Raw genomic sequence first — 10,112 nt, forward strand, 5'->3', positions numbered from 1 at the left:
TCCTCTTCCTCCTCCCCCTCCCCTCGCGCCGCGCGCTCCGCCGCCGCCGCCGACGCGGCCGCCTCGAGCTTCTTCTTCGCCGCCGCCAGCGCGAGCTCCTCGGGCGATTTGAACACGTCGTCGGACGGCGCGTGCCAGACCATGCCGAGCTGCTGCTCGTGGATCGTCTTATCCGCCGCGAGCGCTCTGCGGACTTTGCCCGCCACCTGCGCCTCGTTCATCGCCCACACCTGCTCGTACTTTCTACGGTCGGTGATCTCGAAGTGGCGGCACTTGACCTGGAGCTCTTTGAACTGCTCGGTGACCCTGCGGTAGTCCGCGGCGAGCTTGGCGTTTTCGGCTTGGTACTTTTTGTCAAACTCGGCGTACTTCTCCTTGAGCTTGATGAGGCTCTCGCGTCGCTTCCGTATCTTCCCTCGCTGCTGCCCGATCGTGCTCTGGTTCTCGTGGTCCCTCTCGACGAGCACCCTGTAGTTGTACTCCAGCTTCTCCGTGTTGAGCTGGTACGTCGCGCGCATCGCCTCGAGGTGCTGTTGCAGATTTTGCACATCCGTCTCCAGCCGAATCTTGAGCACGTTGTACTCCGCGGCATCCGCTGCGCGGCACTTCTCGAGCTCGTCGCCGTACTTGAACGCCGTCGCGACGCTGTGCTCCATGAAGTTCTGCTCCAGGATATTTCTCCGCTCGAACAGCGAGTCCATGTCCGCCTTGTTCTTCTCGAGGAGTTCGGCGCGTTGTTCCAGAAAGACAACCTCGGCGCGTTCCAGCTCCGCCGCGCACCGCGTCTGACGAGGGTCGAGGGAGGGTCGATCCATACGGAGTTCAAAGGCGTCAGATGGAGTTGAAAGGCGTCGAGGTGCGTCTTCCTTTCGGGATTGAAACCGAGGCGTGGTGGGCGGAGAGACGCGCGCGCCGGGAAGTAAAGAAGTCCTTAAGGATCGGCGTTCACCGCGCGGACGGGGTCGTACGGGAACCGGTGCGAATGAATCAGAACGCGCCTGAAGCGTTCGAAACTGCTCCGCCATCCGCCGCAGCAGCTCGGTCACGTCCGCCTCGTTCTGCTTCAGCGACTTGACGTAGTCGTCGTCCTTCGTCTTGAGCTCCTCCTCGAGCTCCGCGATCAGCGCGTCCTTCGACGCGACGACGGCGTCGCACCGCGCCTTTTGCGACTCGATCGCGTCGTGCAACTCCAACGGCGCGTTCGACGACGCGCCGAGCGTCGCCCATCGATCGACGACGTCTCGCTCCAGCGCCGCGCTGCGCTCCGCCTCGTCCACGAGCTTCCCTCGCAGCTCGCTCCTCCGCGCGTCCTCCGCGACGCGTCGCGAGCGCTCGCGGCCGTCGTCCTCGACGCGGACGGACGCGACGGCGTCGAGGCCTCGCGCGACGACCGCGCCGACGCGGCGCTTCGACGCGAGGATCTCCTTCTGCGTCTCGGTGAGCTCCGGCGCGGGCGCGTCCTTCTTCTTCGAGCTCACGCCGAGCTCTTCCTCGCGCTGGGCGCGGAGGCGAGCGGCGATGCGCTGACGTATCGACGGGCGGGGCGAAGGGATGGGGGGAGGGGGCGAAAGTCCTTAAGGATCGGCGTTCACCACGCGAACGCGGTCGTATGGGAACCAGTGTGATACTAGGGGACGCGCGCCGCGAAGAAGAGGGCGCGACGGAATTGGATGGGATGGGATGGGATTCGACGACGACGCGACGACGCGCTCGCACCTGCCGCCTCGCTTCGATCCTGTCCGCCGGGTTCGTCGAGTTGAGCTTCGTGAGGAGCTCGAGCTCGTCGATGTCGCGCTCCTCCGCGGCCGCCATGGCGACGACGACGACGACGACGCGCGGCGGGGCGGCGTCGTGTGGTCGGCCGCGCGCGGGGGACCGACTGATTATTATATTAACCCGTTTTGGGGCACGTTGCGTTGCGACCGACCGGACAGACGACAGGAGAAAGCCGACTCGAACGAATCCGAACGACGACGCCTCGGTCAGACGTCGCCGCGCGCGCGACCCGACCCGCGCGTCATGGCGACCCCGCTCCCGGACGCGGCGCCTCGCGCGGACCCGCTGCTCGCGTTCCAGGTCCGTCGTCGCGCGTCGCGAATCGATCGATCCTTCGCTCGCGCGCTGACCGCCCTTCGTGTGCTTCGATCGATGATGATCTCTTCGTCGTCGCTCGCGCCGCGCCATCACCCATCCATCCATCCACCATCCATCATCGCGCCACCTCGCCGACTTCTCCTCCTCCTCCACCTCCTCCTCGCCGCAGACGGACGAGCGGCTCGCGCCGTTCCTCCGCCCGGACTTCGACGGCATCGCGTACGCGTCCGACGTCCTCGCGAAGGGCGCGTTCGAGGAGACGAACGCGGACCTCTCGCGCGGGATCGCCGCGCTCGACGCCGCGCTCGAGGACGAAGTGCACGCCCACTACGACGAGCTCATGGGGTCGCTGGAGGGGATCGCGGAGACGGAGAAGGTCCTCGACGTCGTCCGCGGCGGCGTCCACGCGCTGCGAGACGCGGTGGCGCGCGTGCGCGGCGAGATCGCGGACCCGCACGATATCGTCACGAAGAAGACGACGACGCTCGAGAACGCGACGAGCGCCGCGGACGCGCTGCACCGCGCGGCGCGCGCGCTCAAGCTCGTGAACCGTCTCAAGGCGTGCGTTACCTGGAAGGTCAGCGGGGCGACTCGAACCGTCGCGACGACCGAGGGATCTGAACCGTCGGAGAAGGACGCGCCCGTGAACGCGGGCGACCTCGCCAAGGCGGCGAAGCTCTTGTCCGACGCGGAGGACGTCATCGGCCGGGCGCGCTCGGCGGGCGGGGGCGGCGACGGTTCGGATCCCGCCGGCACCACTTCGGCGGGACCCGAAACGCCGCGCGGCGGGGGATCGGGATCGGCGTCGACGACCGCGGCGACGGAGGTGTCGCTCGTCGGCCTCGACGTCCTCGACCGCGACGCCGGGTGGCTCAGAGAGGTTCGCGCCGACGTCCGCGCGCGCGCGGCGGCGGCGCTTCGACGCGGCGTCGACGCGACGTCGCAGGCCGAAGTCGGCGCGGCGCTGCAGGTGATGTACAACCTGGACGAGCTCAAGGAGGCGACGGACGCGGAGGTGTCGCTGCTCGTGATGCGCGCCGTGGACGCGGTGAAGGACGCGTTGGACCCGAGGCGCGTTCTGATTCGCACTGGTTCCCATACGACCGCGTTCGCGCGTTGCGCGCCGTTTCTTAAGGACTTTACTTCCCGGCGTGTCTCTCCGCCCACCACCCCTCGCTTTGCTTTCAATCCCCGCCCGGCACGCCTTTTAACTCCGCTTCTGACGCACCCGTGAACTCCACCCCGACGTTCGTCGCTTTGAACGATGGACCCTCGACCCTCAGAGCGCTCGCGCGGAAGATGGGCGGCGGCGGCGGCGACCGCCGCGGCGGCAGAGGCGTGCACCCCCCCGCCGGTCACGAGCACCGCTGGACGGAGGCGTTCTGGCAGCGACTCGCGGACGCGTTTCTCGAGCGCGCGCACGAGTGCGGGATGGCCGCGTGGCACGTGCAGCGCGTCGTGGCGAAGAAGCGGGACCCGATGACGCACGCGTTGTTTCTCGACGAGATCGGCGCGCCGACGCCGTGCGAGGCGTTCGTCGCGGCGTTCGCGAAGGGCGCGGGGGAGGCGATTCAGAGGAGTTTCGCGACCGTGGGGTTCGCGAAGGACGCGCTGTTGAGCGGGTATCCGCGGTTGATGGACCTGCTCGACGCGCTTCACGACGGGTTGCTGAAGGAGACGGATCACAGAACAGGCGGCGGCGGCGGCGGCGGCGGCTCGACGGGTTCGACGATCAGCGGCGTCCCCCCCGCGACGCGCCGCGACGGCTCCGACAGAGAGACGTTCGCGCGAGCCGGCGACGCGGTCGCGGCCGCGTACGTCGCCAGGGTGTTCCAGCGCCTGTCCGAGCCCGTGAACGCGCTGCTCTCGCCTTCGACGTTGCAGTCGCTGCACGGCATCGTGCGCGGCGACTTCGCCGGCGCGGGCGCGACGGCGGGGACATCGCGCGCGTCCGAGGACGTCCGGCGGTTTATGCTTCGCATCCGTCAAGAGATCGACGCCGTCGGCGGCGGCGCGCGGCCGGCGTTGCTGGACAAGGTGGTTCAATGCGTCGGCAAGGCGTTGAAGCTCATGGCGACGAAAGCCGAGCTCGCCGTCGTCGCCGCCGCGGACGCGCGGTCCTTTTCGTCGGACGCGCCGGCGACGGCGTCGCAAAAGACAAACGCGGCCATCGCGTCCACGCTCGAGGACGTCCACGACGCGCTCGCGGGGCTCGTCCCGATGTTGCCCACGGCCGCGAGTCGACGCGCGTTATCGGACGCGCTCGAGGAGGTGGCGCGCTGCGCGATCGAGGCGACCGCGCCGGTGATGCGAGCGGCGACGGCGCGGTGCGAAGACGCGATCGCGCGGCTTCACGACGAAGATTGGGCTGGGGGGGCGCCACCGGGGGAAGCGTGCTCGACGTACATGCGCGAGCTGTGCGACCTTCTCGCGCACTTGCGGCGGGAGCACCTGAAGGGGGGTTTAGGCACCGCGAAGGGCAAATCCGTCGGTTGCGCGGCGGCGGTGGGTGGGGCGAATCCGTGCGGTGACCCCGATCGTCGTCCGTCGCCGTCGACGGTTTCGGCGACGGCGCTCGCGACGCGGTGCCTCGATTTCTTTCTCCGGCACGCGTCTCTCGTCCGAGCGATCGGCGAGAACGGCAAGCTGCGCCTCACGAAAGACCTTGCGGAGCTCGAGCACGCGGTGAGCGCGCACCTGTGCCCCGCGGAGGCTGCGGGCGCGTCGTACAAAGCGCTGCGCGCGTTCAAGCCGCTGCTGTTTTCCACCCCGACGCGCGCCGTCGAAAACGTCGAAATCGTCGAAAACGTCCCGCCCGCGCCGCTGCTCCTGCACCTCTACTCGCACGCGCCGCGGATGTTACAGGCGCCGTACGAGCGCGCGGGGCTCGCGCCGGCGCAGTACAGCGTCTGGATGGACGCGCATTGCGACGGCGACGTGTGGGCGGGGGTGAAGGGGACGCTCGACGCGTACGAGTCGAGAAGCCGCGGCGGCGGCGGCGACGCGGAGGAGGTGATTCGCGCGATGCGCGTCGTCGGCGCCGCGATCGAGCGCGGGGGGCGGCGACGATGATTAATTAGATGACGAGTCGGCGGGCGGGCGGGCGGCGAGAGAGCGTCCTTCCTTCCTTTCCTTCGCGCTGTTGGGTCGTATGATAGATCGTCGCCGTCGACGGGATTATTAATTAATTACACGAGACAGCATCCGACCGTTTTCCGAGCCGCGCGCGAGCCGTTCTTTCGAAGGAATAAAAAATATCGGCACCACTCACTTCGACGCGCCCCGGGGGGCTTCGCGGACGCCCTGGGCTCCTCCTCGACATGAAGTTCGGGAAGCAGCTCGAGGATAAGATCACCGCCGCGGGGGCGATAGGGGAGAAGATACCGTGGCTGAACTACGCGTGCGTTTCCCCGCCTTCATCGCGTTCATCGGATCTGACGATGAGGGAGGCAACCAAACGACGACGCGCTTTTTCTCCGTCGCCGACGGCGACGCCGCCGCTCCCCGCTGACGTCCCCGCCCGTTCTCGTCCTCGCAGTAAGCTGAAGAAGCTCAGGAAGTGCCGATGCGGAGGCGATGCCCCGGAGAAGGACGACGACGGCGACGACGAGTCCGAGTGCTCCAGCGAGGGGCGAGCGGAGGAGACGCGGCGTCGAGCGGAGGCGTCCGGCGATGATTCAAACGCCGACGCGACGACGACGCCGCCGCGCTCCACGCCCGCGTCCGCCGATGACCCCCCGCCGAAGAACGAGATGGACGACGACGACGAGATGGACGACGACGACGACGACGACGACGACGACGACTCCCCCGACAAGGACGCCGCCGCCCCGATGCACTACTGCGAGATTTGCGCCACCGCGTTTTTCCGCGAGCTCGATCGCTCCATGAAAGCCACCGCCCGCGCGTACTTCGCGTGGGTGTCTCGCATCCTCGCGTCCGCGCCGCTCCACCAACACAAACACACGTCTTCTCGATCGTGGCTGCGCAGGGCGCTGTCATGCTCGCCTTCCGCGGAGGGCGGCGCCGGGATGATGATGTCGCGGTCGAAGCGGGAGAAGGCGGCGGCGAAGAAGAGGGAGAAGGCGGCGGCGGCTGCGTCGGCGTCGGCGGCGCGCGAGCGGCGGCGGAGCGACGGCAGCGCCTCTGGTGGGACCTCGCCGCACGGCTCCAGAGGCTCGCTCGCGGACGCCGCCGGCGCGAGTAGCTCTCCGGAGCGCGAGCTGAGCGACGACTGGGACGACTGGGACGACTGGGACGACGTCGGCGGGTCCGGGAGCGCGCCGGATCTGTGCGGCGTCGACGTCGACGTCGAGACGGAGGCGAGGCGCGTTCTATACACTGGTCCCCATACGACCGCGTTCGCGTGGTGAACGCCGATCCTTAAGGACTTTTCCCGGCGCATCTCTCCGCCTACACCACGGTTTCGATACCCGCCCTCGACGCCTTTCAACTCCAACAGACGCCTTTCAACTCCACCCCGACACAGAGAGTGCCTGCTCTGGATCGAGCTCAACGCCACGGCGCTGAGGAAGATTCTGAAGAAGTGGGACAAGACGAACCGATCCACGAGAGGCCGCGAGAGGCTTCTGAAGTACTGGAGCGACTCGCACTACCAGATGTTGTACTCGCCGCTCATCATGGAGCTACGCGTCGTCGCCGGGTTGCTCGAGGGCGGCGAGGAAGGGCCGCGGTGGAAACATTTGACGAGCTCGGAGGACGCGCCGCGCTCGGAGAGCCCGACGCCGACGTCGTCCGCGCCCGCGACGCCAACCTTCTCCTCGACCACCGCGCAGAACGAGAACCTGACGTGCGGCGTGTGCCTCGACGTGCTGTACAAGCCCGTCGGGTTAGCCTGCGGGCACGTGTTCTGCCGCGACTGTCTGCTGCAATCCGCGGGCGTCCTCGCCCCCGGCGCGTCGTTCAAAGACTTGCGACGGAACGCGAACCAGGTGGGCGTCGAGATCGAGAACGAGGCGACGACGAGCGGCGAGGACGGGAGGGGGAGCGCGCGCGAGGGGGGGGAGAAGCGAGACGCGTGCCCGGAGTGCCGCCAGGAGCACGTCTTCGCGTCCAGCGTGAGGCGCGTACATCTTCTTACGGTCGTTTATTCGCGCCGGTCCCTGTACGATCCTTTACCCTCGCTTTCAATCCCGACACAGGACACACCTCGATGCCTTTCAACTCCGACTGACGCCTTTCAACTCACCCCACCCCGACGTTCGTCGCTTTCTTCGTACTGAACGGCCCTCATCACAGGCTCATGCACGTGCAGGAGAGCTTGCGCGCGGTTGACCCGGAAGGGTATAAGCTTCGAAAGGCGGAGAGTAAGAAGCTTCGGAGGGGGCTCGGGAAGGAGGCCGCGCTGAACAATATGTTGCGGATGATCACCTCCGTCGCGACCCCGCGTGGACCGATGACGACGACGTTGCACCACGCGCACGGATTACACGCGCAGTTGGCGGCGGCGACGCAGGCGGCGGCCGGGCAACAACATCACCCGGACTGAGAGCGAGCGGCGGCGCGAGCGGCGAGGCGTCGCGCGACGACGACGACGACGACGCGCGGGTTCTCTACTGTAGTCTAGCTTCTATTGCGATACTAACTCCGACTTAACCGCGTCTACTAGCACGCGACGCGCTCGCTCGCTCACGCGAGCATGGGCTTCACGCGCTCCGCGGGGATGGACTTTTTCTCCCCGCCCGGGAGCTCGATGACACGCGCGCCTGTTTTTTTCTTAATCTTCACCACCGTGGACTTCCTCCAGTCGTCGTCGTAGAACGCCCACACGCGGTCGCGGACGTCGCTCAGAGGCACCGCCAGTCGCTTCCCGCCCTTCCACTCCACGACCGCGCTCGTCGCGTCGCGCCGCACGACGACGCACTTGTGCCAGTCGTCTTCAAAACGCGCCCAGCACCGCGTTCGCTCTCCTCCGCCGGGCTCCGCGGCGGCGACCGGGTGATTTCGCTTCTTCCGCTTCTTCCCGGGAGGCGCCGCCGAGGCGCCGGCGTCTTCTTCTTCTTCTTCTCCTTTTTCTTCTACATCATCCCCGCCCGCGACGACACCCGCGACGACCTCCGCGACGACGGCGTCCAACCCCCTCGGATCCGTCGCCGCCGTCGCCGCGCCGACGTTTTTCCTTCTCAACGCGCGCACCACCTTCCCCACGTCCACGTCGCTCTCCCGCTGCGACTTCCGCGCCTCCCCGAGCGCGAGCTTGCTGTGCATCTCCCTCGCCTTCTCCCTGCTCGCGATAACCGCCCTCGCGGAGCGCCGCAGCATCTTCTTCTCGAAGATCGGAAGCGCGCGCTCGACGCCGAGCGCGTGCCCGTGGTCGCCGACGGCGCAAGCCAGACACTCCGCCAACAGCGCCGCGTCCGAGATGGCTTGGTTCGCGCCCTGCGCCTTGAACGGCGTCATCGGGTGCGCGGCGTCGCCGATGATCGTCACGCGGCGTCGCATCGCGCGCTCGTCGCTCGGCGGTCGAAGCGCGATCGGATCCAACACGTCGCGGTCGTACACGGGATACCCTGACATGTCGTCGACGGAGGTACGCGCGAGCATCGCCGGAATCGGATCGTGCCACGCCTCGCACCGCGCCGCGATCGTCCGCTTCAACGCGGTAGGGTCGCGCGACAGCGCTTTCGCGCGCTGTTCGCTCATCGGAAACGACAGCTGCCACATCGTGCTGTTCGTCGTGAACGGCATCGCGTAGATCCGCGTCGAGCCGTCCACGGTTTCGAACACGCGTCGCTTCGCGAGCGTCACGCACATCGCGTCGTCGCGCACGATGCCGAGCACGACGATTAAACCGACGTAGTTTAACCGGTCGTTCGGCAACCGCAGGTGCTTTCGAACGACGGAGTGTATGCCGTCCGAGCCGATCAGAAGCGACGCGTCGATCGCGGCGCCGTCGGACGTCGTCACGGACACGCCGCCGACGCCGCCGCGTCTGGCGATCTTCTTCTCGCTCCACTCTTTGAAGCTCTCGAGCTTGCACCCCCACCGCACCGTGCCGGGGGCGACCGCGGCCAGGATGCGCTCGCGCAGCCGCTGCCGCGGGATGTGCACGAACCGCCCGCTGTTCTCGCGCTCCTTGCGACGACGACAACCCTTGCCGGCGCTCGCCGCGAAGGCTTCGCCGTAGAAGTTCAAGACGCCGCCGCTCGCGTCGAACGCGTAGTGCGACGTCGACGGCGCGTCGTCGGACGACACGTCGATTCCCAACGACCCGATCGCGTCGAGGCGCTGGATCGTGAGCCCGTACCCTTGCTTCCGAGCGTCGAACGACGCGTCGCCCTCGAGGACGAGCACTTTGAAGCCCTCGCGTTGAAGCGCGACCGCGACCGCGGCGCCGCCGATGCCGCCGCCGGCGACGACGATCACGCCGCACTTTTCAATCTCCGATCGTTTCGATCGTTTCTTCTTCGACTTCTCTCGTTCGTCGTCGTCGTCGCCGTCGTCGTCGTCGTCGTCGTCCGCGCCGCCGCCGCCGCCGCCGCCGCCATTCTTCTTCTTCCCGGCTTTCAGCCTCTTCAGCTTCTTCGCGATCCCGTGCTGCCCCGCGCGCGCGAACGCCCACTCCGCGTTGTCCAGCTCCTCGTCGTCGAAGTCGTCCGCGAGAGTCTCCGCGCGTCGCGCGAACGCGGCGAACAACCGACCGTCGACGCACCCCGCGTTCGCGAACGCCCACGCGACGTCCGTGAGCTCCTGCGCGCTGAAGTCGTTCGCTCGAGACGCCGCGGATCTCGCGAGCGCGGCGAACAGAGACGCGAAGGGGGATGAGATGGAGGAGATGGAAGAGGAAGAGGGGCCGCCGCGCGTCGACCCGCCGCCGGCGTCGTTCGCCTTGGCGAACGCCCAGGCCACGTTCGCGAGCTGCGGCGCGGTCAGCGCGTCGAACGTCCCACCTGGCAGCGCGAGCAGCGCTTCCGATATCGCCGCGAACGACGCGCGATCGCCGTCGTCGCCGACGCCGTGCCCCGTCTTCGCGAACGCCCACGCGACGTTCACTAAAT

At 67.8% G+C, this 10,112-nt stretch overlaps 4 protein-coding genes across 4 annotated transcripts in view; 2 read left to right on the forward strand and 2 right to left on the reverse strand.

Annotated features, from left to right (window-relative positions):
* MICPUCDRAFT_48895 (uncharacterized protein) overlaps window positions 1–1,019 on the reverse strand; it is a 2,110-nt gene extending 1,091 nt beyond the window's left edge. The window contains exons 1-2 of the mRNA XM_003063500.1: window positions 999–1,019; window positions 117–785 (exon numbers count right to left, since the gene is read on the reverse strand). Coding sequence (XP_003063546.1) covers window positions 117–701 — 585 coding nt within the window. The 5' untranslated portion in view covers window positions 702–785; window positions 999–1,019. The remainder of the gene's footprint in view (window positions 1–116; window positions 786–998) is intronic.
* Window positions 1,020–2,019: 1,000 nt separating this feature from the next.
* Window positions 2,020–5,285, forward strand: MICPUCDRAFT_48896 (uncharacterized protein; the record flags this gene model as incomplete). The annotated part of the gene is made up of 3 exons (XM_003063307.1): window positions 2,020–2,076; window positions 2,264–3,219; window positions 3,378–5,285. The coding sequence occupies 3 exons, from the start codon at window positions 2,020–2,022 to the stop codon at window positions 5,164–5,166; spliced, it is 2,802 nt and encodes a 933-aa protein (XP_003063353.1). The 3' UTR covers window positions 5,167–5,285.
* A 129-nt stretch (window positions 5,286–5,414) lies between these two features.
* Window positions 5,415–7,713, forward strand: MICPUCDRAFT_48897 (uncharacterized protein; the record flags this gene model as incomplete). Its single annotated transcript, XM_003063308.1, has 3 exons — window positions 5,415–6,421; window positions 6,584–7,177; window positions 7,354–7,713. The coding sequence occupies 3 exons, from the start codon at window positions 5,415–5,417 to the stop codon at window positions 7,601–7,603; spliced, it is 1,851 nt and encodes a 616-aa protein (XP_003063354.1). The 3' UTR covers window positions 7,604–7,713.
* MICPUCDRAFT_48898 (uncharacterized protein) overlaps window positions 7,670–10,112 on the reverse strand; it is a gene marked incomplete at its 5' end in the record, with an annotated part of 4,420 nt that continues 1,977 nt past the window's right edge. The window contains one exon of the mRNA XM_003063501.1: window positions 7,670–10,106. Within this exon, the coding sequence (XP_003063547.1) occupies window positions 7,744–10,106 (2,363 nt within the window). The 3' untranslated portion in view covers window positions 7,670–7,743. The remainder of the gene's footprint in view (window positions 10,107–10,112) is intronic.

Source organism: Micromonas pusilla (assembly GCF_000151265.4).
Source record: "Micromonas pusilla CCMP1545 genomic scaffold MICPUCscaffold_14, whole genome shotgun sequence".
Taxonomy (NCBI): Eukaryota; Viridiplantae; Chlorophyta; class Mamiellophyceae; order Mamiellales; family Mamiellaceae; genus Micromonas; species Micromonas pusilla.